Source organism: Balaenoptera musculus, chromosome 5 (assembly GCF_009873245.2).
Source record: "Balaenoptera musculus isolate JJ_BM4_2016_0621 chromosome 5, mBalMus1.pri.v3, whole genome shotgun sequence".
Taxonomy (NCBI): Eukaryota; Metazoa; Chordata; class Mammalia; order Artiodactyla; family Balaenopteridae; genus Balaenoptera; species Balaenoptera musculus.
The window spans coordinates 106,249,025-106,276,837 of NC_045789.1; the positions used below are offsets into that span (position 1 = coordinate 106,249,025).

At 35.1% G+C, this 27,813-nt stretch overlaps 1 protein-coding gene across 3 annotated transcripts in view; it reads left to right on the forward strand.

Annotated features, from left to right (window-relative positions):
* The window catches only part of TET2 (tet methylcytosine dioxygenase 2), a 138,094-nt gene extending 110,376 nt beyond the window's left edge, over positions 1-27,718 (forward strand). Inside the window, exons 7-11 of one of the 3 annotated variants that reach the window (XM_036852544.1) lie at positions 7,551-7,701; positions 10,002-10,091; positions 18,591-18,728; positions 21,428-21,782; positions 23,773-27,718. In XM_036852544.1, the coding sequence (XP_036708439.1) occupies positions 7,551-7,701; positions 10,002-10,091; positions 18,591-18,728; positions 21,428-21,782; positions 23,773-25,208 (2,170 nt within the window). In that variant the 3' untranslated portion in view covers positions 25,209-27,718. Of the gene's footprint in view, positions 1-4,652; positions 5,241-7,550; positions 7,702-10,001; positions 10,092-18,590; positions 18,729-21,427; positions 21,783-23,772 lie in introns of those variants that run through there. The other 2 variants (XM_036852545.1, XM_036852546.1) reach the window with 2 other exon arrangements.
* The last annotated feature ends 95 nt before the right edge of the window (positions 27,719-27,813 follow it).

A 27,813-nucleotide genomic window follows, 5' to 3' on the forward strand; every position in this document is an offset into this window, starting at 1 on the left:
ATTCACACACCATAAAATTCACCCTTTTAAAGTATACAATACAGTGCATTAGTATATTCACAAAGTTGTACAACATTTTCATTGCTCCCAAAAGGAAACCTCAAAGCCATTAGGCAATCACTTCCCATTCTCCTCCCCCACTAAATGGCAACTACTAATCAACATTCTGTCTCTACAGATTTGCCTTTTCTGGGCTGTTCATATTAATAGAATCATACAATATTCTATTCAATCTGTCTGGCCTCTTTCACTTAGCATAATATGTGTTTTTAAATTTTTTTTTTTTTTTTAATTTTATTGGAGTATAGTTGATTTCCAATGTTGTGTTAGTTTCAGGTGTACAGCATAGTGATTCAGTTATACACATACATATATTCATTCTTTCTCAGGTTCTTTTCCCATATAGGTTATTGTAGGTTATTCATTCTTTTTCAGATTCTTTTCCCACATTGAGTAGAGTTTCCTGTGCTATACAGTAGATCCATGTTGGTTATCCATTTTGTATATAGTAGTGTGTGTATGTTCATCCCAAGCTCCTAATTTATCCCTCCCCCCCCCACCACATTTCCCCTTTGGTCTCCAGAAGTTTGTTTTAAAAATCTGTGAGTTTGTTTCTGTTTTGTAAATCATTTTTTAAATATTCCACATATGAGTGATATCATATGATATTTATCTGACTTACTTCACTTAGCATGATAATCTCTAGGTCCACCCATGTTGCTACAAATGGCATTATTTTGTTCTGTTTTATGGCTGAGTAATATTCCATTGTATATATGTACCACATCTTTATCCATTCCTCTGTCGATGGACATTTAGGTTGCTTCCGTGTCTTGGCTGTTGTAAATTGTGCTGCAGTGAACACTGGGGTGCACGTATCTTTTCAAATTATGGTTTCCTCTGGATACATGCCAAGGAGTGGGATCACTGGCTCATATGGTAGTTCTATTTTTAGTTTTTTAAGGAACTTCCATACTGTTCTCCATAGTGGCTGTACCAATTTACACTCCCACCAACAGTGTATGAGGGTTCCCTTTTCTCCCCACCCTCTCCAGCATTTATTGTTTGTAGATTTTTTGATGATGGCCATTCCGACCTGTGTGAGGTGATACCTCATTGTAGTTTTGATTTGCATTTCTCTGATAATTAGTGATGTTGAGCATCTTTTCATGTGCTTTTTGGCCATCTGTATGTCTTCTGTGGAGAAATGTCTATTTAGATCTTCTGCCCATTTTTTGATTGCATTGTTTGTTTTTTTGACATAGAGCTTCATGAGTTGTTTGTATATTTTGGAGGTTAATTCCTTCTCGGTCGCTTTGTTTGCAAATATCAATATTTTCTCCCATTCTGTGGGTTGTCTTTTTGTTTTGTTTATGGCTTCCTTTGCTGTGCAGAAGATTTTAAGTTTAATTAGGTCCCATTTGTCTATTTTTGTTTTTATTTTCATTACTCTAGGAGGTGAATCAAAAAAGATGTTGCTGCAATTTATGTCAAAGAGTGTTCTGCCTATGTTTTCCTCTAACAGTTTTATAGTGTCCAGCCTTACATTTAGGTCTTTGATCCATTTTGAGTTTATTTCTGTGTATGGTGTTAGAGAATGTTCTAATTTCCTTCTTTTACATGTAGCTTTCCAGTTTTCCCAGCACCACTTATTGAAGAGACTGTCTTTTCTCCATTGTATATTCTTGCCTCCTTTGTCATAGATTAATTGGCCATAGGTGCATGGGTTTATTTCTATTCCATTGATCTATATTTCTGTTTTTGTGCCAGTACCAAACTGTTTTGATGACTGTAGCTTTGTAATATAGTCTGAAGTCAGGGAGTCTGATTCCTCTAGCTTCATTTTTCTTTCTCAGGATTGCTTTGGCTATTCGGGGTATTTTGTGTTTCCATACAAATTTAAAAATTTTTGTTCTAGTTCTGTGAAAAATGCCATTGATAATTTGATAGGGATTGCATTGAATCTGTAGATTGCCTTGGGTAGTATAGTCATTTTTGCAATATTGATTCTTCCAATCCAAGAACATGGTATATCTCTCCATCTGTTTGTATCATCTTCGATTTCTTTCATCAGCATCTTATAGTTTTCAGAGTACAGGTCTTTTGCCTCCTTAGGTAAATTTATTCCTACATATTTTATTCCTAGGTCTTTATAATGTTTTAAAGTTTTGTCCATGTCATAACATTAATCAGTACTTTATTCCTTTTTATGGCTGAATAATATTCCATTGCATATATGTGTACCACATTTTCTTTGTTCATCAGTTCATGGACACTTTAGTTATTTCCACTTTTTGGCTGTTATGAATAATGCTGCTATGAATATCTCTGTACAGGTTTCTGTATAGACATATATTTTCAGTTCTCTTGGGTGTATACCTAGGAGTGACAATTTTGGTTGTATGGTAACTACGTTTAACTTTTTGAGGAACTGCCAAACTGTTTTCCAAAACAGCTGCACCACTCTTCATGCCTACCAACAATATATGGAGGTTCTGATGTTTCCACATTTTCACCAAAACTACTTATTGGCTGCCTTTATTTATTTTATTTATTATACCCCTTCCAGTGGGTATAATGTGTATCTCATGGTTTTGATTTGCATTTCCCTAATGAGTAATGATGTTAGCCATTATTTCATTTGCTATTGGCTATTCATATATCTTCTTTGAAGAAATCCTTTCTTAAATCTTTACTCCTTTTTAAATGAATTGTTTTCTGAGTTATAAGAGTTCTTTATATATTCTGGATACTAGAACTCATCAGATGTATGGTTTGCAGATATTTTCTCATTCTGTAGGTTGTCTCTTCATTTGATGATATCCTTGAAGCACAAAAGTTTTTAATTTTGATGAAGTCAATTTTTTTAAATTAACTGCTTGTACTTTCAGTGTCATATCTAAGAAATCATTGCCTAATCCAGGGTATTAAAGATTTACCCCAGTGTTTTCTTCCCAGAGTATTATAGTTTTAGCTCTTACATTTAGGTCTGTGATCAGTGTTATGATGTGAGATAAGAGTTCAACTTCATTTTTTTGCATGTGACTATCCAGTTGTCTCAGCACCATTTGTTGAAGAGACTTTTTTCCATATTGAATGGTTTTCTCATTCTCGTTGAAGATTAATTGACAAAGATGTATGTGTCATTTCAGGATTCTTCTGTTCCATTAATTTACATATCTATCCTTATGCCAATACTATATGTTGTTGATTGCTGTAGTTGCTGTAGTAAGTTTTGAAATTGGAATGTATAAATCTTCCAACTGTTTTTCTCTTACAGGATCCTTACAGTATCCTACAGGATACTCTGGGTCCTTTTCATGTCCCTGTGAATTTTAGGATGAACTTAATAATTTCCCCATCTGGGATTTTGACAGAGGTTCTGTTGAATCAGCAAATTAATTGGGAAGTGTTGACATCTTAACAATATTAAGTCTTCCTATTTATTAGCACAGGATGTCTTTACATTTATTTAGGTTTTTAATTTCTTTCAATGATGTTTTATAGTTTTCAGTGTACAAGTCCTACACGTCTTTTGTCAAATTTCTAAATATTTTATTCTTTTTGATGCTTATTTTAAGTAGAATTATTTTGATTTTTTTTTGGATTGTTCATTGCCAGGATACACTTACACAATTGGTTTTTATATATTAATCTTATATCCTACAAACTTATTTAACTAGTTTATTAGTGCTAAATTTTTTTGGTGGATTCCTTAGGATTTATACATACAAAATCATGTCATCTACAAATAGAGATAGTTTAATTTCTTCATTTCCAATCTAGGTGTCTACTTTTTTCTTTTTTTTGATCCTTTTGCATAATTTCCCTGGCTAGAACCTAGAGTAGATATTGAACAGAATTGGCAACAGCAAGCAGCTATTGCTTGTCTCTGATTTCTTTCAGCTTTTCACCATTAGGTATGATGCTAAATGTAGGGTTTTTGTAACTGTTCTTTGTCAGGTTGAGGAAGATTTTTTTCTATTCCTAGGTTGAGTATTTTTATCATGAAAGGTTGTTGTACTTTTCTCAAATGCTTTTTCTGCATTTCACTTTGTTAATGTGGTATTTCATATTGATTGATTTTTATACATTGGACCAACATTGCATTTCTGGGATAGATATTACTTGGCCATAATGTATACTTTTTGTATATGTTGCTGGATTCCATTTGCTAGTATTTTATTGAGGATTTTTTCATCTATATTGATAAGGGATATTGGTCTATAGTTTTCTTGTGATGTCTTTGTTTTTGGTTTCAGGGTAATACTGGATTCATAGAATACATTGAAAAGGGTTCCCTCTTATATTATTTGGAAGAATTTGTAAAGGATTGGGGCTAACTTTTTAAATGTTCAGTGGAATTCACCAGCAAAATCATATATTCTTGGGCTTATCCTTGTGGGAAGTTTTTTGATTACTAATTCAGTCTTTTTGTTACAGGTCTATTCATATTTTCTATTTCTTCTTGAGTCAGTTTCAGTAGTTTGTGCTTTCTGGGAATTTGTCCATTTCATCTAAGTTATCTAACCTGTTGATAGATCATTTTTATAGTATTCCCTTATAATGCTTTTTATAAGGTCATTGGTAGTATCCACTGTTTCATTTCTAATTTTTTAGTAATTTGGGTCTTCTTTCTTTTTCTTGGTCAGTCTAGCTAGTTTTGTCTACCAAGACCTCAGGCAGCTGCAATGTTCAACAATTGCCTCTATTTTCAACAAATATCTCCAGTGGGGAAAAGGCTATATACAATAGGTGAACTCCAAGTCAGATCAAATGAAGAAAGCTTTGCCAGTGGTGTCTTCTAGAGAACTACCAAATAGGTAAAATAATGACATTTCTCTAGGAATGGGGCTTTGGAGGATATCCAGCCTAATTCTACCCTCTCCAGTGGTTGCCAGCCTGCTGATTTTCACCATAAATGTGGGCTGTTGGTTTTCAAGGCTGTCGTGGAGTTCTGGGGACAGTGGAAATAGGGCAAGTTAAAACACTGCAAGGCTTAGCTTCCTACCAAAATTTCATTGCCTTTCTTGAAGAAATGCTTCCTGGACTGCTGCAAGTCTTTTGTTAATTTCCATATTTCTGAAGAGTTGATTCTGACAATATTTACCAGGTTTCTTTTTGCTTTTGTGGAGGAGGGTATTTTCAGAGATCCTTATTCTGCCGTTTTTGCTGACATCTGTAAAATTGTAACTTCTAATTATAACATTCCTTCTGCATTTATTAGACGGAATTCTTTAAAGAACTTTTCATTATCAACTGTTTGGTTACCATTAAATATAGTTTGTAAACAAATGACAGAATAATGCATGGTAAGTATCCTTAGTTGTGAAATTTCAAAATAGTGATTTGGTGCTTTAGTAACCATCCAAAAATGATCAGTTAGTTTGTTCTTTCTTCTTGGTATCATTATTAACTCATTTGGAAAAAAAAAAAAAAAAAAAACCCTCATGGATTTTAACCTATATTCATTTCAATGAGAAATGATATTTAGAGATCACAGTATGTGTCCAGATATGCCCATTGCTACAAAGATATTGTTACTTTAGGCATTTTCAGTGGGCTGATATAAGAAGTAATTTTTTTTTGAAAGAGAAAATTTGAGCTTTTTAATTCATATCGTGAGTTCATACTATTTCCTATTCATAGGATTTTACAGGGTATTTACTTATCTTTAGACTTATTTCATCTTACACTGAAATTCTTATTTCTTGACATTAACAATGATTTTTTCATGTCACAACATACATAAGTAATTTCAAAATAATATCATTACTACAAATAAGACTACTGTTGTCCAATGAGGTCAGGAGAGCCATACATAAACAAACGATCCACTTCTTAACATGTATCCAAAGGAAGTGAAATCATTATCTCAAAGGGATATCTGCATTCCAATTGCAGCATTATTCACAGTAACCAAGGTGTGGAGACAACCTAAGTGTCCATCAATGGATAAATGGATAAAGGTGTGGTTTGTGAACACACACACAGGAATATTATTCAGCTTTTAAAAAAGGAAATCCTGCCATTTTCGACAACATGGAGGAATCTGGAGGGGATTATGCTAAGTGAAATAAGCCAGACAGAGAAAGACAGATACCTGATATTACTTATATGTGGAATCAAAAACAAAAAACAAAAGTCAAACTCACAGAAACAGAGTAGAAAAGTTGTGAGAGGCTGGGGGATGAGGGAAATAGGGAGAGGTTGGTAAAAGGGTATATATAATCTTTCAGTTATAAAATGAGTAAGGTCTGAGGATCTAATGACTATAGTTGATAACACCTTACTATATAACTGAAATTTGCTAAAAGAGTTGAACTTAAATGTTCATTGCAAGAAAAAAAATATGTGAGGTGATAGATGTGTTAATTAACTTGATGGGAAAATCCTTTCATAATATATGCTTATATCAAATCATCACGTTGTATACTTTGAATATCTTACAATTTTATTTGTCAATTATACCTCAATACAGCTGTGAAAAAATACCTACTGAATATAGTTTTCCTAGGGGGTTGTTTTATCCTGTTTTTAATTTTTGGTTTCTTTGCTTGTTTGTCTGTTTATTGCCCTTAGTATATAACTGACTTGGGATGTGAAGTCACAATACTGTATTTTAGCCAAAAACTAGAAAGCACTCAAATGCCCATCAATGGTGGAACGATTAATTTGTGACATATCCATATAATAGAAACTGTACTCGGTGAATAAATACATCAATATAAAGTATAACTACATGCAACAATGTGGATGGATATTCCAAACAATGTTGAAGAAGCAAGACACAAATAAGCTTATACTAGATAATTGCATATACATGTGTATGTTATGTACGTATGTGTGTATGTATATGTGTACATACACATATACACATACAGTTTTGCCTATTTTTATACTATAGTATAGAAATATATGGCATACTATATGTAGTATAAAAATAGTCAAAACTATACATATGTGTGTGTACTATACTATACGTTGTATAAAAATGAGCAAAACTATATATATATACACACACACATTTATATACACACACACTAAATTCAGTAGGTTTATAGTATATATAGTATAAAAATAGGCATATATATACACACAATACATACATACACACTATATTCAGTAGGAATATAGTATATTTTATATAGGATAAAAGTAGGCAGAGCTAATCTCTTCTGATAGAAGTTACTGTTAGGAGGACAATGCTTGGAAGGAAATATAAGATGGGATTTCGGGGTGCAAGTATATGTTTTGTTTCTTAGTTTGAGTGGCACTCACTTGTGTATGTTTCATTTGTGAGTGATTAGAAGCTATAAAATTATGTGTACTTTCTCTGTGTGTATTATACTACAATAAAATGTTTAAGTTGTCTTTTAAAGTCAATCAAAATAGTGCTTTTCTAATGTGATTGTGGCACAGCTTAATATAGAGTTAGACTTCTTTCAAAACTAATTTGCATTCATTTTGGAATGTAGACACCCAGAATATGAGATTGGTAGCCTGGACAGTGCTATCCATAGTCATGAATTGGTTCTTTGATTTCTCAGGAGAACGTGTGCCTGTCAGGGGCTGGACCCAGAGACCTGCGGTGCCTCCTTTTCTTTTGGTTGTTCATGGAGCATGTACTACAATGGATGTAAGTTTGCCAGAAGCAAGATCCCAAGAAAATTTAAGCTGCTTGGGGATGACCCAAAAGAGGTTTGTTTACTTCCTGATGTATAATCTGTTTATTTTTCATGGAGAATTGATGAGCACAGATGAAGTGAACAATATAATATACTCAAACTCTCATTAACAGAGAATTTCATCTCAGAGATAGATCAGTAAAATTTTGGCTAAACTGTAGACACACATAATAATATTTTATAAAATTAGCATAATAACAACCATGTGCTACTAAAGTAATAAAGTTTGATCAACATAAACTATACTTATGGCCTTTTACATTTATTCTTTGTCTTTTATGTAAACTCCAGAGTTTTACACAGCTGTCATTTACATATTAAAACTAAATATTACTACTTCAGTGTTAGAACTTTTCATCTTTTGAACCTGAATTATAGAAATCATGTTCGTGACTGCCACATTCATAAAAGTCCATTTCTAGTCACATTTTCAACCCATGAGATTTGATGGCTTAATGTTACTATAATAAATGCATTCAAGTAACTAAAACATATTTAGATTTTAATATAAAGGTGTAGTTGAAATAAATGAACATTGATTTCTCATTGCCATCACTGGTTTTTGTCCTTCTCTAGAATATATATTTCTCAAAATATAACTTGTAGACTGGTATCACATTTAACAACTTTTGGGTAGCATGTATTCTAGAGTATGCTAATTGAATAATCAGAAAACCTCAGTATATTTAGCATTCATATATGATCAAATTTTTAGTAAATCTATACATGTTATAATTTTCTTTCAAATTTTCAATGCAATTGAAATATGCAATTATACTATTGATGTAATAATTTTTATATGTCCCTTTGAAAAGTTTATTTGTGACTATAATTAATAGTAAGTGGAAGTTTAATAAAGTGCAAAAGCTCTTCAAGTCATGATATAAATTTTTCATAGAATCATAACATTTTAATAAGCTGTATGAATGTGCTAGATATCCTCTTTGCGTAAGAAAACACACAAGGGGCTTCCCTGGTGGCGCAGTGTTTGAGAATCTGCCTGCCAATGCAGGGGACACGGGTTCGAGCCCTGGTCTGGGAAGATCCCACATGCCGCGGAGCAACTGGGCCCGTGAGCCACAATTACTGAGCCTGCGCGTCTGGAGACTGTGCCCCGCAATGAGAGGCCCACGCACCGCGATGAAGAGTGGCCCCCGCTTGCCACAACTAGAGAAAGCCCTCACACAGAAACGAAGACCCAACACAGCCATAAATAAATAAAATTAAAAAAAAAAAAAACAAAAAAAAAAACGTGTGCCCTGACATATCTCAAAATGGTTCCTTAAAAAAAAAAAAAAGAAAACACACAAATATTTAATAAACCTAATGAATAGCAATTTTGCCTGCTGTCTTACACTTTTAATTTTCACACTGGAGAGCATTTTCACCACTACTTCATAAATGTTTATCACTCTGTGTTTCATGTAAACAAATGCAGGGGATGGCTAGTGACATCCTCCCTCTGTTAGGTAGGAGGACTCCAGTCAGAAACCTCCTTACCTTCTAAAATGCAAACAAGTATATTGCTGCCAGCTGCTTACATCTCCCAAGGTTTTTAGAGAAATATCAATGTGAAATGAGAACTTCTAAGTATGAATAGAACAACTGAGTATTGTCCCCTACCATTTAAAAAAGCATTCTTTGCTTGGGGGTGGGGGGGAAATATACCTGAACATTTTTCCTCTCAAGTAAACTTTACAAAGTTTTTTATATATACCACATTATAGTTCTTAGAGTTTTATTCATATTTGAATCACAGTAATTTTTAGTTCTATGGAGTGATCATTTCAAATTTTGTAATGCTATTTTTTATAAACATTTAAAATATAAAGATTAGAAATAGATTAAACCAAACAAATCCTTTCAATAGCTCATCTTCCTCGGCCACTAATTGGAGAAGAATAGACAATGTGACCTTTCAAAGACCGTATGGCTTCATTCTCCTACTCCTACCAGCATAGACTTATATTAATAAAATGCCAAATATCTGCATGCAAAGTAGAAAATTGATTAATCTCATGTAAATACCAAAGAGCTAGACATTTAACAGCACATACAAAAATAGGTGATATATGGTCTGTGCTTTTCACTTAGAAATAGTCACGTTAAGATGATATTTAGTTATTGGGTTGGCCAAAGATGTTATGGGAAAAACCCCGAACAAACTTTTTGGCCAAGCCGATATTTAATGAGACGATATATATTTGTGATTTGGATCTAAGATGTAGGGGAAAAGATCTAATTGATAGCCTCTCTCATATATGGATAGATTGGATTTAGAATTTAATATGTAGAATTATTCATTTTATACAGGAAGAGAAACTGGAGTCTCATTTACAAAACCTGTCCACTCTTATGGCACCAACATACAAGAAACTTGCACCTGATGCATATAATAATCAGGTAAGTTTAAACAGTTATTGACAATGATTAGAACACTTTACTTACTCATTACTGATGGCCTATCTTTCCAAAAATATTTTTGAAGCAACGATTTTCCTTTATTTTTCTAACTTTTTCTCTTCCTAATTGTTGAAACCACTGCAGTGTTCTGTTTTTGATATATGAAAATTTGATATATGAAAATTACACCATCCAAAAGAGTGTATTTTTGGTCTTTTAATCTGTAAAGATAATGAGCTTTTAAGGCTCACAAGCTGTTTTACCTACTAATCTTGTTCTCATATGGATAATTTTATCTCTGTAAGCAGACTTTAGTGATTAATTGCAATTATATGGCTCATACTATAGGTTCTAACCACCTGTTAACTGTTTCCACAGCAAATCTATACATGTAAAGCTATGGGTGTACTACTTTGTAAGTGTGTATACATGTGTCGAGATACGTCAGATTTTGCTAGATTTTTCCTTTTTCTTTTTCCTTTCCTATTTTCTAAGTGTGTGCTGGGTTGTACCTATATGGAAGGCCAGGTGATTTGTTCAGAAATGCTCGTGAAGGAGGCAAAAGACTGTGAAGTCTACACTGTTTCAATAACATCAACAGCAAAAGCACTAAATGAAAGCCTGTTATGAACCAGATGCTTTGTTTAGTCACTGTGGACATTAAGATGAGCAATGCAGATTCTCTGTCTTTACAAAACTCCTTCCTTAGAGGAGACAGAGATATGTAAAATGCCAGCTATAGAAAAAAATGATAACAGCTGGGACAGAAGTATGCACACATTTCTGAAGGAACAAAAAGGTTCTCCCTGAAAGTAGAGATGTTAAGGTCACAGATGGCCTTGCAGGCCATACAAAGATCTTTGAACTTTATCTTATAGGTAAGAGGCCTACCACTGGGGTGTTCTAAGTGTATATTGGGGACGGTGAGGGTGAAGTGATTTAACTTGAAAAGGTCACTCAAGCCAAATAAATGAAATACAGCTTAGATTATAGAAGATTAAATTAGAGAAGTAAGCTACTGCAATCACTGGGCAAGAGACGTTAAGGTCCTAATTTAACGAAATAGCAGTAGTGATAGAGAAAATGAAATAAGTATGTGAAATATTTGGTGGAACTTATAAACTTAGTGACCAATCAGATTTGAGAATGAGCAAAAGAGAGAATTTGAGGGTCCACCAAATTTCTGGCTTGGACAGGTGGTTCTATTAGTATTAGGAATCAGTGAGGAAAAGTAAGTCTGGAAGAGATAAGGAGAAGATGACAAATTTCATTTTGGACATGCTAGGTTTGACATACTTCTAGGATAATTAAAAGAAAAATCGGGAGAAAAATCCAGGTTAGCACTGTGATTTGGGAGTTATCAAAATGCAGGAAGTAGTTAGTAGTAAATATAATTTTTCAGAGTGAAGATTACAAAGAGGAGAAGGGGCTAATGATTTTAATATTTAACATTTTAAGGGTGAGTAGGGGAAGAGAAACCAGTGAAGGAAGGACTGGGGGTAGGAGCAATGGAATAGAAGAGGTTAAAGATTTAAGAGGAAGAGGAAGGTTGATAGATTGAGGAAAGCTTGAGGTGATGAGAAGGTATTCAGAGCAGAGTACACAGCAGCATGGATACGGGAAAGCGTGAAGTGTGACACATTTTGCAAACATTGTCATTTACTTAATAATGTTAAAGACTCTAAGGGGACTAGATTAGTCTACGTAGCAGAGATAGACAGGGCACCAATTCTAGTCAACAATTTAGCTATTCTTGTTTCCGTTGTGGACTTTAACATTTTCCCCAAACCTCAATTCATCTTTTTTTTTTTTTTTTAAGTGGAAGCAAAGGAGGCAACTTTAATAATGACTGTCTCTTTATAAGTTGTTTTATGTCACAACCTAGATATTTAGAGATATATGTTAATGTCTATGAAAATTATTTTAAATGCTATTAATAATAGTGGGATTAATACTGTTATTTTTACAACCTTACCTATTTCAATCAGTGTCACAGAAAAGTATAAGGAATGGTTTGCTACTGTTGTAAAATAATTCTGGTGAGCAAAATAATAAATCAAGCTATAAAAAGAAAATAAATTGAGTCTATGTTGCTAGATTTCAAGTTTGGCCATTTTCTGTTGAGTGAATTTTTTATAGGGGATATTAATCAAATGGCTTTAACTGGGGAAAGGGACAGAACAACAAGCATTGATGTTCTTACTCCTTTGATTCCTATTATAGACTGTCTCATACAAACTTGATTATCTAAGCATTTATATTCTACACTATTACTTTTTGTTTGGAGTATTTTATGCATTTCCTGAACCTGGAATATCTAAAATATGAAGGTATCCCAAGTTTTTAAGTTATAACAAGATTATTAGGTATAATTCCTTAGATGTGTTTTAATATTTGTATATGAGTAAATGTGTAGATAGATATACTAAACAATTGGCATGAAGTTTCAGTTAAGCAAGATGAATAAGGTCTACAGATCTGCTGTACAATCGTACCTATAGTCAACGATAATGTACATTTAAAAATTTGTTAAAAGTGTAGCTCTTATGTTAAGTGTTCTTACCACAATAAAATAAAATTTAAATACATACATACACTCATACATTAAAAAATAAATGTAATGTCTATATAAACTAAATCAACTAATGGCTAAGAACGAATAAGGTGTGTTTTATATTGCATGGTAGGTACTACTGGAAAGTTTATCCATATGTCTTAACATGGTTTAGAGACCCCAGAAAACAGCCATGTGATCTTTTCCTACAGTATACATAACACATCAAGGTTATAGGTGCTGTGAAAGTCTACTATTTGGTATTTGCCTCCTTCCCCCAACTGAATATAGTACCTTTATTTCTCATATATGAATGTTCTTCTTTGCTTTGTTCCTTGATTTCATAAAGTCTTATTGCTGAAGTTAAGCTTCACTGGGTCTTCACAGCATTTCTTCTGTCAGCTCCATGGAATTAGAATATAGGTTTTCTTAACTTAAATATCCTTTATATCTATCCAGTAGAGTTATATTTCTCTATCTTTTCTATGGTTATCTTACCATTAAACTTTAGGATTGAATTAGCAGGCTCAAATCTCAAAATCATGTGCTTTCGTCATGTGTGGAGATGACATTTTAAACCAAGAAAACTTTCTATGACAATGGAAATATTTTCTGTCTACACTGTTCAGAACGGTAGTTACTAGCCACATGTGGTTACTGAACACTTGATATGTGGTTAGTGCAATTGAGTTAATGAACTTTTCATTTTAATTAACTTAAATGTAAATTGCTACATGTGGCTAGTAGCTGCCATATTGAACAGCACAGATTTACACCATCAGAAAGCCATGCACTTAGAACTATCTCCAGACATAGAGATAAATTTCCAGTAATCCATTCACAGACCCCTGCATGGTATTTCTTATGAGATGGCATGTGTCTAAGGACCAGCTAGATTTTGTATACATTTTTATTCAAGGAACAGAATAAAGCTAACTAGATCACAGCATCGCACAATATTATTACAGTAATATATGTGTAATTAGAGTCCCAAAAGGAGGACAGAAAAATATTTTTAAATATAATGGCCAATTATTTTTCAAATTTGTTCAAAACGATAAACCCATTGATCCCAGAAGCTCAGCAAGCCCCAAATGGTGGGGGGGGGGGGCGGATAGAAGAAACTGTATAAAATCACATTAAAATCAATTTGCTTACAGTGATTAAGAGAAAATGTGAAAAGTAGATGGGGGAAAAAAGACATTACTTATAGGGAAAAAATGGATAATAGACACACAAGACTTAAAGTCTGAGAAAGATGCAAGAAAAAAGAGGAAAAACATCCTTAAAGTACAGAAAGAAAAAAAAAAAGACTCAATCTAGAAATCTATAACCAGTAAAAACAGCTCCAAAAGTGAAGGCAAAATAAAGATTTTTTTTTTTTCAGGCATACAAAAGCTGAAATAAATAATTTACCACCACCAGCAGACTAAAACTTCAAAAGTGTTAAAGGAAGCCCTCTGATAGAAAGAAAAATGATACCAGATAGAATCTGGATTGGCAAAAAGGAATGGAAACATCATAAATAGTAGATATGCGAGTAAAAAGACTTTTTCCCCTTATTTAAAAAATTTCTTTACAAGATAGTTTGTTATTTTAAAATATATTAAAAATGTAATTTAAGGTTTATAACATGTAAAAGTAGCACAGAGGCTTGGGGATTGGAAATATACTGTTGTAAGATTCTTATATTATATATGGATGGAATGGTATATTACTTGAATATAGACTGTACACTACACTGTAAACCTTAAAGCAGGCAGCCACTAACAAAAAGTGTATAACTAATCCCCCAGTAAAGAGATGAGAATGGAATTAATCCCAAAACATATTTTAAAATATGGAACTAAAAGAAAGCTAAAACAAATACAAAACAAATAGCAAATGGTATATTTAATCCCAGCCATATCAAAAACCACATTAAATGTAAATTTTTTTAACACTCCCAATTAAAAGGCAGAGCTTGTGATATTGAATAATCACATTAATACAGAACAATTGTGATATTTAAAAAAGCAAGAACCAAGAAATACCGTGCTAATGTCAATCAAAAGAAAGCTGGAATGATATTAATAGCAAAGTAGATTTCATAGCAAAGAATATCATAAAGAGGATCATTTTATAATAAAAAAAAGTCAGTTTAGCAAGAGAATATGATAATCCTAACTATGCATCTAATAATAGCTTTAAATTTTATTAAACAAAAACTGATACAACTAAAAACAAAGCTACAGTTACAGTCAGTTTTCAATATCTCTCTCTCAAACCATTAGAACAAGTAGACAGAAGATTAGTAAGAGGACAGAAGACTTGAACAACACTTAACGAAATTGATGTTATGTATAGAACTCCCCATGCAATGACAGAATTAACATTATTTTCAAATATACAAGGATGATTTACCAAGATAGTTTATATTCTGGGTCATGAAACAAGTATTGATAAATTTAAAAGCCACTAAATATGTTCTCTGATCACAATGAAATTAAATTGAAAATCTGTACCAGAAGGATACCTACAAAATCCCTAAATATCTGGAAACTTAGCAACTTATTTCTAAATGACCTTTGGGCCAAAGAATAAATCACAAGGGAGAAAGTATTTCAAACTGAATGAAAATGAAGATGTGACATTGAAATTTGTGGGATGCAGCTATGACGCTTACTTAGGTAAAGATTTATAACATTGAACATTTATATCAGAAATGTTATATAAAGTCTCAAATCAATGATCTATGCTTATATCCTATGAAGCTTGGAAAAAGAGCAATTTTAGCCATATAAAAGGCAGAAGGAAGGAAAAACTAAAGGTAAGAACAGAAATCAATGAAATAGAATACAGAAAACAGAATATATCAGTGAAACCAAAAGCTTGTACTTTGAGTCAATTTGTTCAAGAAAAAAAGAGAAGGTACAAATTGTCAATATCAAGAATTAGAGATGAGACACCATTACATATCCTACAGACAGTAAAAGAATAATAATGAAAACATTATTAAAACTTTATGAAAATAAATTTAATGACTTAGATGAAATGGGCAAAGTCCTTGAAAGGCACAAATTACAGAAGCTTACTAAAGAAAAAATACCATGAGTAGTCCTATATCTATTAAAAAATTGAATTTGTAATTAAAAACTTTCCCAAAAAGAAAACTCCAGGCCCAGATGATTTCCCTTCCAAATTTCACTCATTATTTAAGAAAGAAAGAATAGTTCAATGGAAACTCTTCTAGATGGTAGCAGAGGAGTAAGTACTTCCCAACTCATTCTATGAGGCTGGAAATATCCTGGTACTAAAATCAGACAGGGGCATTAAAGAAAAAATAAAGTCCAATGATCTTCATGAATATTGATGTGAAAATTCTTAACAAAATTTCATCTAAATACATCCAACGATGTGTAAAAGGGATAATATATTATGATCAAATGGAGTTTATTTCAGGAGCAGCTTGTTCATTTAACACTCAAAGATCAATCAATGTGATTCACCATATTAACCAACATAATGGGGAGAACTATCTCAAGAGATAGGGTAGGGCTTCCCTGGTGGCGCAGTGGTTGAGAATCCGCCTGCCAATGCAGGGGACACGGGTTCGAGCCCTGCTCTGGGAAGATCCCACATGCCGCGGAGCAACTAGGCCCGTGAGCCACAACTACTGAGCCTGCGCGTCTGGAGCCTGTGCTCCGCAACAAGAGAGGCCGCGACAGTGAAAGGCCTGCGCACCGCGATGAAGAGTGGCCCCCGCTTGCCGCAACTAGAGAAAGCCCTCGCACAGAAACGAAGACCCAATACAGCAAAAATAAATAAACTTGAAAAAAGGCCACAAGCAAAATTTAAAAAAAAAAAAAAGAGATAGGGAAAAAGCATTTGACAAAATTTAACATCTATAGAAGGAAACTTCCTCAGCCTGATAAAGGGCATAGATGAAAAACCTAAAACTAACGTCACACATAATGGTGAAAGAACTAAAGTGCTTAGCGTTTTTATGGTAAAGCAGCAAGTTAAAGAAGCATTTCATTCCTTAACTTGCTCAGCTAGGTGGAACTGTAATTTCTTTGCTCCGTTTTGTGACATGAAACTTTTTAATGCTATTTTATTGTAATGGGATCACGCCTATTACCTAAGGTAGGCTTTGCCGTCTGTGAAAACTCAGTAAATGGAAAGCTAAAATTTTTTAAAAACACATTATACATTGGGAACAAGAAAAGCATGTCCATTCTCACCACTTCTAGTTAACATCTTTTTTTTTTAACTTCTCAAGTAGGTTTTACTATTTGTTGAAGATGTTCTCTGTGCCATATTTATAAACATAAATTTAATAAACAATTGTCGTATAAAAATAAATAATTTTTACTCTTTATCAAATGACTGTTTGCTTAAGAAAATTCAAGGGATGTTTTCAAGAATAGTTCTCATCTTGCCAGCAAGCTTTTTGTGGCAACCTAATTTTTTTAATTGAGGTATAGTTGATTTACAATATTATATGTTTCGCATGTACAACATAGTGATTCACAATTGTTAAAGATTATACTCCATTTATAATTATTATAAAATGTTGACTATATTCCTTGTGCTGTATAATGTATACTTGTATCTTATTCTATTTAACATCTAACTGGAAATTTTAGTGCAATAGGCAAGAAAAAGAAAATAAAAAGGATACAGATTGAATATGAAGAAATGAAACTATCCTTATTTGCAGACAACATGTGTGTGGAAAGTCCCAAAGAGTCTACCAAAAATCCTCCTAGAACTAAAAAATGGTTTAGCACAGTTGCAAAATACAAAAATCGACTGTATTTCTGTATACTAGCAATAAACCATTAAAAATTGAAATGAAAACCAATAACAATTAAAATAGCATCAAAAATATGAAATTCTTAATATATATTTGACAAAAATGTACAAGACCTGTGCACTGAAAACTACAAAACATTTCTGAGAGAAATTATAAAAGACCTAAATAACTGGAATGATAATACCATGTTCATGGATCACAAGACTAAGTATTATTAAGATGTCAGTTTTCCCCAAATTAATCAATGGATTCAGTATATGACCTATCAAAATCTCACCAGGTGTTCTGAAGGAATTGACAAGGTGATTCTAAAATAAATAGAAATGTAAAGAACCTGTAATAGTCAAACTTTTTTTTTAAAGAACAGAATTTGAATACCTTTACTCCCTGATTTCAAGATTTACTACAAATCCACATTTACTAGTAATCAAGACAGTTGATTATTGGCATATACACACATACATACACACACACACCAGCACACCACTGCATAACAAAAGATCAGAATAGAGAGTCTGGAAATAGATTCAACATGTATGGTCAATTGATTTTCAACAAAGGCAATTCAATGGGATAAGTGTAAACTTTTTACCCAGCAGTCTTTGAACAGTTGGATATCCATATGGAAAAAAATTCTTTGACTCTTAATCTCATACCCTATGTAAAAATCAACTCAAAATGGATTTATTTATGTAAAATTCTAGAAAATGCAAACTACAATAATCTCTAGTGACAGGAAGCAGATCAGTAGTTGCCTGGGAACAAAGTGGGAGGCATGAATTATAAAGAGGTGTGAGGAAACTTTTGGGAATGATAGATATGTACATTATTTTGATTGTGGTAGTGGTTTCATGTATGTATATGTGTGTGTGTGTGTGTATATATATAATCAAATAGTACAATAAACAGCATATATTTAAAGTGTAAGTCAATTATAGCTCAGTAACACTATTAAATAACTTTACTGTGTCAAGGCATTTGCTCTATTTTGTGTCATTCCATTGTATTTGGGGATATAAAATATAATACTAAGGAACCTTTTTGACCTGCTCAGTACACAGGTCTTGTACTTTTTTCTCAAATGTGTGCCTAAAAATTTGAAATGCCTAAGTACTTCCCCAGTCACACACTCGCTTCTATTTTTCAGATTGAATATGAACACAGAGCACCAGAGTGTCGTCTGGGTCTGAAGGAAGGCCGTCCATTCTCAGGGGTCACTGCATGTTTGGACTTCTGTGCTCATGCCCATAGAGACTTGCACAACATGCAGAATGGCAGCACATTGGTAAGTGGTGCTGAGGAGAGGTTAGCAGCATGTCCTGTTGAAGAGTAGAGGACTGGAAGTTAGCTGCATTTAGAGTAATATGTTTTCTGCCAGTGTCCCTGCAGAGAAGAGTGTTTTCATGAATGATTGCTATTTCAAGGTGACCTTGTTTCACATAACTAGTACTCTTCTAACAGGTTGGCATGTCACATTAGTGGAAAACTGTATTGACAAGCATGTGAAAATCATGGAAATTCTTGGTGCTAATCTAAACCAGTGACTAAGCCTCGCCAGCTACAATTAGATGCCCCAAAAAATTCTTTCAAAATTCACTGTCAGATATCTAGTAGGTTATAATCAGTTAAGCAAAAAGCCATATACAAGCTAAGGTACCAGTCCAGCTTGCAGAGAAAAGTATAAATGAAAAAAGCATCGTCGATGTCACACCAACTACTACAGAAGGTTCAAAGTGTAAAAGAACCCATTGTAACTACATATTACAGTGGGTAAAACGGATTGGTCCTTGTATTTGAAGGCTTTGGTAAGGGGAGAAAATGGATCCATCTTAGGGGGGAGCAATGTTGCATACCATCAAAACCCGGGGTGTGGCCTTGCACCTAAAGAGGTGACTCAGAGTGGAGATAAAGAATGAAAGGGGCTTCCCTGGTGGCGCAGTGGTTGAGAATCTGCCTGCTAATGCAGGAGACACGGGTTCGAGCCCTGGTCTGGGAGGATCCCACATGCCGCGGAGCAACTAGGCCCGTGAGCCACAACTACTGAGCCTGCGCGTCTGGAGCCTGTGCTCTGCAACAAGAGAGGCCGCGACAGTGAGAGGCCCGCGCACCGCGATGAAGAGTGGCCCCCACTCGCCACAACTAGAGAAAGCCCTCGCACAGAAACGAAGACCCAACACAGCCAAAAATAAATTAATTGATTAATTAATTTAAAAAAAAGTCCTTATGAAAACATCATGGTATATACCACAAAAACTTAATATGATATGTCTTAAATATGTAATTTTCAGGACTTAAAAAAAAAAAAGAATGAAAAAGCTCAAGTACAGAAACTATAAATTAATCAACCTAATGAGTTATCAACATGGATACAGGTGTAATTGAGGAAGATGACCAATGAGACCTAATATGGAAAATAGGAGGCAGGCACTATAGTTAAATTATAGTGTAGAAAAGAATTCAGAGAGATAGTAGGCAGTAGTGGAATTAATTCGAGGAATCTGGTGTGAAATTTTTGTTGAGAAGCAAAGAAGGTATTGGTTTAATGGTCTAGAGCAGGGGTTGGAAAAGTTTTCTGTTAAAAGCTTTGCAGGCCACATAGGATCTCTGTCATATTCTTTGTTTGGGATTTTTTCAATAAAAAGTTCTTGAAAAATGCAAAAAAAACATTCTTAGTTCACTGGCCATACAAAAACAGGCTGCAAGGCAGTTTGGCCACAGGCCCTTGTTTGCTGATTTCTGATCCAGGAGAACGAACATGAGACTTATCCTCAGTATCTAACACCATCACGCATCAGGTATTGAACACCTGCTCATCATTTGGAGGCTCTGCTAGATTCTGGGAAGCAGAAGAAATAAATGAGCGCTGGAGCTATAGTAGGTCTTGAAGATAACCAGGTTTCTCTCCAGCAAGGTGATGGAGAGTGGGCAGAGGATGAGAAAGTTTTTGAATGAAGGGGAATTTGCCTCTGATAGGTAACAGCTTCTGTGAGGTGAAATGGAAAGCAGCACTAGCGAGGTAGAAGCGAGTAGGGATAAATTGTGGGAAAAGGTGACAAGTGCTCAGAGGCAAGGATTTGGGAAGACTTATGTGTACGAAGTGAAACGCTCATTTTAATGCCATTGCGTGTTAAACTTATTTATAAAGGTAAATCTAATATAATCATCACATTCCTTTCAAGAGTATCTTTCAATGCTTTTGTATTACCTTGGGTTTTAAATAACTGTGGTCACATTTTCTCCGTTAATTAAAAACACTAAATACTAAAAGCTAGTATTTTAAAACCAACAAACAATCTTTCATCAAAGCCAATGTGATTGTGGCCAACAAAAGAAAAAAAGTACCATCAAATTATCAAAGCAGCAGAAGTAGCTTTTTTTTTTCTTTTCAGAAGAGAAATGAGTGAGAAGAGAAACAATAAGTTAGATTTCATAAAGTTCAGAGGAGGGAAAAGAAAGGTAGAAGCAGTGTTAACTTACATATTACCTGTATCAATCAAATCTTCAATTTTACATTATTTAGATTTCACTTTGGTATCCTGTGGAAATTTCTTAAACACAGTTAAGGAGAGTTAGGTGTGAGGAAAGATGTGAAATCTCTTTGTGTACAAAGTATGAGATGAGGCGAATGTGATGTTACCAAAAGCAGAGGAAGCCATTTGGTAGAGGAAACTTGTAGCTTCTTTTTGAAGCTTCTTCCCTTAGTCAGAAATGTATGTGAAGAACAGGGTCACTGCAGGTAACAGTTCCTGATAGATTCCAAAAAAAAAAAAAAAGTCAACATGAACTTGTTTATCTTGATGTACATTTTGATGCAATTTTCATTAATAACAGACAATCATGGTTTTATGGTAACAAACCAATCTGGTCCAGTAGGCCAGCACCACAAATCTAAATACTGAGAAGGGAAAACACACACACACACACACACACACCAGCTGTCATCTGGACTGAAACTGAGGCTGTGCTGTCTTACTTCCCTGCCAGGTATGCACCCTCACTAGAGAAGACAATCGAGAAATTGGAGGGAAACCTGAGGACGAGCAGCTCCATGTTCTGCCTCTCTACAAAGTCTCGGATGTGGATGAGTTTGGGAGTGCAGAAGTTCAGGAGGAGAAAAAACGAAATGGTGCCATTCAGGTACTGAGTTCTTTTCGACGGAAAGTCAGGATGTTAGCAGAGCCAGTCAAGACATGCCGACAAAGGAAACTAGAAGCCAAGAAAGCTGCAGCTGAAAAGCTTTCCTCTTTGGAGAACGGCACAAATAAGAATGAAAAGGAAAAGTCAGCCTCCTCTCGTACAAAACAGATTGAAAATGCAAGCCAGGTGAAACAGTTGGCAGGTAAATTTAATGTGAAGTATTGTAGATATATGTGTTACGTGACACTTCTTTTAAACATGAACACTGTTAACTTTGGAAGGTTATGTTCAATCATGGGCTTAGTTCTGTACTAGAATTTTCTCTAAAGTAGCAAGGCCCAGGCTTTGTTCTTGGAGATGGTAGTGAGGTGTTGCATCAGCCCCAGTGTGAGGGAGAAGTTTGGATTTTATTCTATAATAAATGGCAAAGTTTTATGGTAAGTGATATGGTGAAATTAGTGTTAATCCATCGACGACAGACAAGCCAAATTAGAGGCAGAGGAACTAATAGTTTGGAGATTGATGCAGTAAACCAAGAGTGAGGTAATAAGAGCTTGAATTTTGGTGGTAGCAATGAAGATATAGCAAAAGATGACAGAAGCGGATTCTTCCAAAATGATTATCAGTACGTTGGTGACAAACCATTAGAATGAAGGAGAAAAAATATTTAAGGATGACTCCAAAGTTATAAGCCTAGATAATTAAAACAGTACTATTTATTGAGGTAAGTTTGAAAATAAGATTTATGAGGGAAGGGCAGGAGAATAAGATACCTTTCTTTAGCCATGTTGAGTCTGAGGTTTACGAGGGGAATCCACGTATAGCTCTTATAAAGCTTTTACCCATCAAAATAGATCACATCTGTAGTAGTAGCAATAGAGCATTATTTATCAATGCTAGTGGATATTCTCTTTCTTGCTTTGTCTATAGTTAATACTCTAAAAAGAGAAATCATACAATGTGATGTCCATATCCAAATTTCAGAGATGGTATCGGCCTAGCCATTAACAAGAGAAAAATGCATATCTTTTGCATTAGTATAAGGCTCTGCTTAGGACCAACCGTCTTTGCTTCACAAAGTCAAGTCTCCCTACTGATTGATTTTGAAGCTCGGGGATAAAACTAAGTAATTTAGAATAATATGTCAAAGATGTTTAAAAAATATTTATTGATTGGTTGACTTACACTAAGAGAAGTAAATCCTATCCACTCCCTGGTATCTCTTGTAAGTTAGCTATAAAGTACAATCAGTTAGAACTTTGTGTCTAGTTCCTTCTAACTGGCCTCCGCAGTGATTGTTTCAGTTCTCAGGACTGCCATTGCGGCTCCGTTTATCTGTTCTCATCTCATATTACTCTTTCTTTTAAGTGCGGTCATGAAACAGAAGTATGACTTTTAAAAGTTTCATTTACAAAGCTGAAAGTTCCTTTAAAGTTGTATCTACAACTGTGTAGATTTCCTTCCTGGAAAGCACGCTAATGAAATAGGGTTTGCCAGTTGTATAAGGTGCTTTGGGTATTTAAATGAATGTCATTCTTTTTCTCATAGCATTACTGAATCTTCCATAACAAATTTTTTGCTACATTACCTATTTAACATATTTGATTGCATGCCAGGCAATGGAGAAATAAAGTAAAATAAGACATGGTCCTTTCCCTCAAGGGACTACTTTGCAGTGAGGTGAGGAGGGGACTAAAAATGGATAATTCCAGTACATTATGACTGTTGCTTTATCTGACTGATGTTTGCAGTGGCTATGACAAAGTATTACAAAAGCACTAGAAGCTGGGTTTATAGACGTTTTCCTTGAGGAAGGGATGACTATGTCAAGGAAGGGCAGGGAGATGGGGAGGAGGGGCAGGGCACTTCAAGTAGAGAGTGTCGCTTGCTCAAACACGCAGAAGCTCCAGAGAACACGATGCCCTCAATGGAATGGCTTTTGGATGTTTCATTACATTTTTCACCATTTACCAAAATGTACTGCTGTGTGCTCTGCCATTTGGTTTCTAATGCTTTAGACACAAAAAATTATGCCAGACAGTGATTAGAGAGCTCTGACGTTGCTCTTGTCCTCGTGTGATGGGTGTTGCGTGATTCTAGTGATGGTCCTCACGTACGTGTAGACAGCCTCACTAGTTCTCATAAAGTGCTGACTTTATGTTTGTCCTTGCTCTCTCTTTTCCGGTCCACAGAACTTCTGCGACTTTCAGGACCAGTCATGCAGCAGCCCCAGCCCCAGCTGCAGAAGCAGCTTCCACAGCCACAGCAGCCATATCACCCCTTCACTGATAACCCTCAGTCAGAGTCTGTCAGCTCTTACACTTCTGCTGGATCCACCAGTCTATACACGAGGAGGCCCAATCCAGTTAGTCCTTATCCAAGCTCTTCACGCCCTTCAGAGATTTATGGAGGCGCCGACCCTATGAACCTCTATTCCGCCTCATCCCAAGCTGCAGGTTCATATTTGAATTCTTCTAATCCCATGAACCCCTACCCTGGGCTTTTGAATCAGAATAACCAATATCCATCATCATATCAATGCAATGGAAGCATATCAATGGACAAGTGCTCCCAATATCTGGGTTCCTATTCTCCCCAGTCTCAGCCCATGGATCTATACAGGTATCCAAACCAAGATCCTCTGTCTAAGCTAAATCTACCACCCATCCATACGCTTTACCAGCCGAGGTTCGGAAATAGCCAGAGTTTTACTTCTAAGTACTTAGGTTACGGAAACCAAAATATGCAAGGAGATGCCTTCAGCAGTTGTACTCTTAGACCAAATGTACACCATGTAGGTACATTTCCCCCTTATTCCGCTCATGAGATGGATGGCCACTTCATGGGGGCTGCCTCTCGATTACCACCCAATCTGAGCAATCCAAACACAGACTATAAAAATGGTGAGCATCACCCATCTTCTCATTTAATCCATAACTACAGTGCAGCTCCGAGCGTGTTCAACAGCTCTCTTCATGCCCTGCATCTCCCAAACAAGGAGAATGACGTGCTCTCCCACACAGCGAATGGGTTATCTAAGACGCTTCCAGGTCTTAACCATGATGGAACTGCTTCTGTCCAGGAAGGCTTCCACAAAGTACACGACGCTGGCAGTCAGGAAAAGCAGCCTTGTGCTGCCGAGGACAATGACGAGGTCTGGTCTGATAGCGAGCAGAGCTTCCTGGATCCTGACATTGGGGGAGTGGCCGTGGCTCCGACTCATGGATCCATTCTCATCGAGTGTGCAAAGCGCGAGCTGCACGCCACAACCCCTTTAAAGAATCCCAACAGGAATCACCCCACCAGGATCTCACTCGTCTTTTACCAGCACAAGAGCATGAATGAGCCAAAACATGGCTTGGCGCTCTGGGAAGCCAAAATGGCCGAGAAAGCCCGCGAGAAAGAGGAAGAGTGTGAAAAGTACGGCCCAGACTACGTGCCTCAGAAAACCCACGGCAAAAAAGTGAAACGGGAGCCCACTGAGCCGCATGAACCTGCCGAGCCCACTTACCTGCGCTTCATCAAGTCCCTTGCCGAAAGGACCATGTCCGTGACCACAGACTCCACAGTAACTACATCTCCATATGCCTTCACTAGGGTCACGGGGCCTTACAACAGATATATATGATGTCGCCCCTTGTGTTGGTTACCTCATTTGAAAAGACCACAACCAATCTGTCCTTAGTGTAGTTCTCATGATGTGGGCAGTGGGGAAAGGACACAGTATTCCTGACAGATGTGGTGAGAGGAACCTCAGCTCACCAGCAAAGAAAGAGGTCATCTTACCATAGCACTTAATTTCCACTGACTCCTAAGTGGTCACAGATGGAATCTAGGCAAAAGACCAAAGCATTCTATGCAAAAAGAAGGTGGAGAAGAAAGTGTTCCACAATTTACATTTTTAAACACTGGTTCTATTATTGGATGAGATGATATTTAAATGTGATATTTTTCCCCCTTACAACTCTACACATCTGTGACCACTTTTAATAATACCAAGTTTGCATAGTCGTGGAACACAAATCAAACAAGTACTGTAGTATTACAGGGGCAGGAATCTTAAAATACCATCTGGTGCTGAATATACAATGTACTGAAATACTGGAATTATGGCTTTTTAACATGCAGTTTTTACTGTAATCTTAATATTAACTTTTATTTATCAAAATAGCTACAAGAAGCATAAATGAATAGACAGCAAAACACTGAATTTGTTTGGATGTTCTAAGAAATGGTGCTAAGAAAATGGTGTCTTTAACAGTTGAAAACTAATGCCTTTATATCATCAAGATGCTATCAGTGTACTGCAATGCCCTTGAATAATGGGGGTACCTTTTCATTCAAGTTTTTAATCATAATTACCTATTCTTACACAAGCTTAGTTTTTAAAATGTGGACATTTTAAAGGCCTCTGGATTTTGCTCATCCAGTGAAGTCCTTGTAGGACAATAAACATATATATGTACATATATATACACACAAATATGTATATGTGCACAAACATGTATATCTATAAATATTTTAAATGGTGTTTTAGAAGCACTTTGTCTACCTAAGCTTTGACAACTTGAACAATGCTAAGGTACTGAGACGTTTAAAAAAAAAGAAAAGTTTACTTTCATTTTAGAATGCAAAGTTGATTTTTTTAAGGAAACAAAGAAAGCTTTTAAAATATTTTTGCTTTTAGCCATGCATCTGCTGATGAGCAATGTGTCCATTTTTATTACAGCCAGTTAAATCCAAAACGGGACTTTTTGGATTCAAGGGAATACATTAGTCCACAAAACACATGTTTTCTGGTGCTCATCTCACATGCTATACTGTAAAAGTTTTATACAAAATTGTATGACAAGTTCATTGCTCAAATATGTAGAGTTTTAAGAATTTTCTGTTAACTGCAGGTAGTGATGAACCGCATGCAACAGACTCAACAAAGCTAGTTCACTTAAGCAATGCTATCGTATGGCTGTGTTTGCTCTTCAGCGAACCCAGTGGCCGTCTGCCTTTGTGTTGATAATTGTACATTGTGATGTTCTCATTTCTTAGCTTAAGTGTCCTCTTTACCGGGAAGATTGAGCAGACTGATGCCTGCATAAGATTAATAAACAGGGTTAGTTCCATGTGAATCTATTAATTAAAAGAAAAAAAAAAAAAAAAACAGGCAGCTGGTTTGCTGTGGTGGTTTTAAATCGTTAATTTGTATAAAGAAGTGAAAGAGATGTATAGTAAGTAAATTAAATTGTAAACAAAACTTTTTTAATGCAATGCTTTAGTATTTTAGTACTGTAAAAAGAAATTAAATATATATATATATATATATATATATATATATATATATAATATGGATTTGAAGCAGAATTCACGTCATGATGGTGCTACTCAGCCTGCTATAAATATATCATAATGTGAGCTAAAAATTCATTAAAGGTTTGAGTGATGTTCCTACTTGTCATATACCTCAACACTAGTTTGGCAATAGGATATTGAACTGAGAGTGAAAGCTTATAGCATTGTGTACCATCATTTTTTTCCAAGTCTTTTTTTTATTAAAAAAAAAAAAAGCATACCTTTTTTCAATACTTGATTTCTTAGCAAGTATAACTTGAACTTCAACCTTTTTGTTCTAAAAATTCAGGGATATTTCAGCTCATGTTCTCCTTATGCCAACATGTCACCTGTGTTTATGTAAAATTGTTGTAGGTTAATAAATATATTCTTTTTCAGGGATTTAACCCTTTTATTTTGAATCCCTCCTATTTTACTTGTATATGTCCTGATGTAACTAAAACTAATTTTGTAAATCTGTTGGCTCTTTTTATTGTAAAGAAAAGCATTTTAAGAGTTTGGAGAATCCTTTGACTGTTTCAAGCAGAAAAAAATTACATGAAAATAGAATGCACTGAGCTGATAAAGGGAAAATTGTAAGGCAGGAGTTTGGCAAGTGACTGTTGGCTAGAGTCCTTAACTCTCTAAATAAAGATGTTTTGATCCTGTAACCAATACAGGCACAGATCCATGAGGACTTCTCTACACAAACAAAACACTTAGGGGGATGGTGTGCAATCAACTGTACAATTATGTCTTAGTCTGTGTACATTTTTGCTTACTAACGTTTCAAATAAATTCTTAATCAACGGAGGCCTTTGAGTTTTATTGGTCAAATCTTTATAACATGGCTTTTGTCTTTTAAAAAAATTTCTCCAGTTTTTGGCTGTGACCAATTTACAGGCATT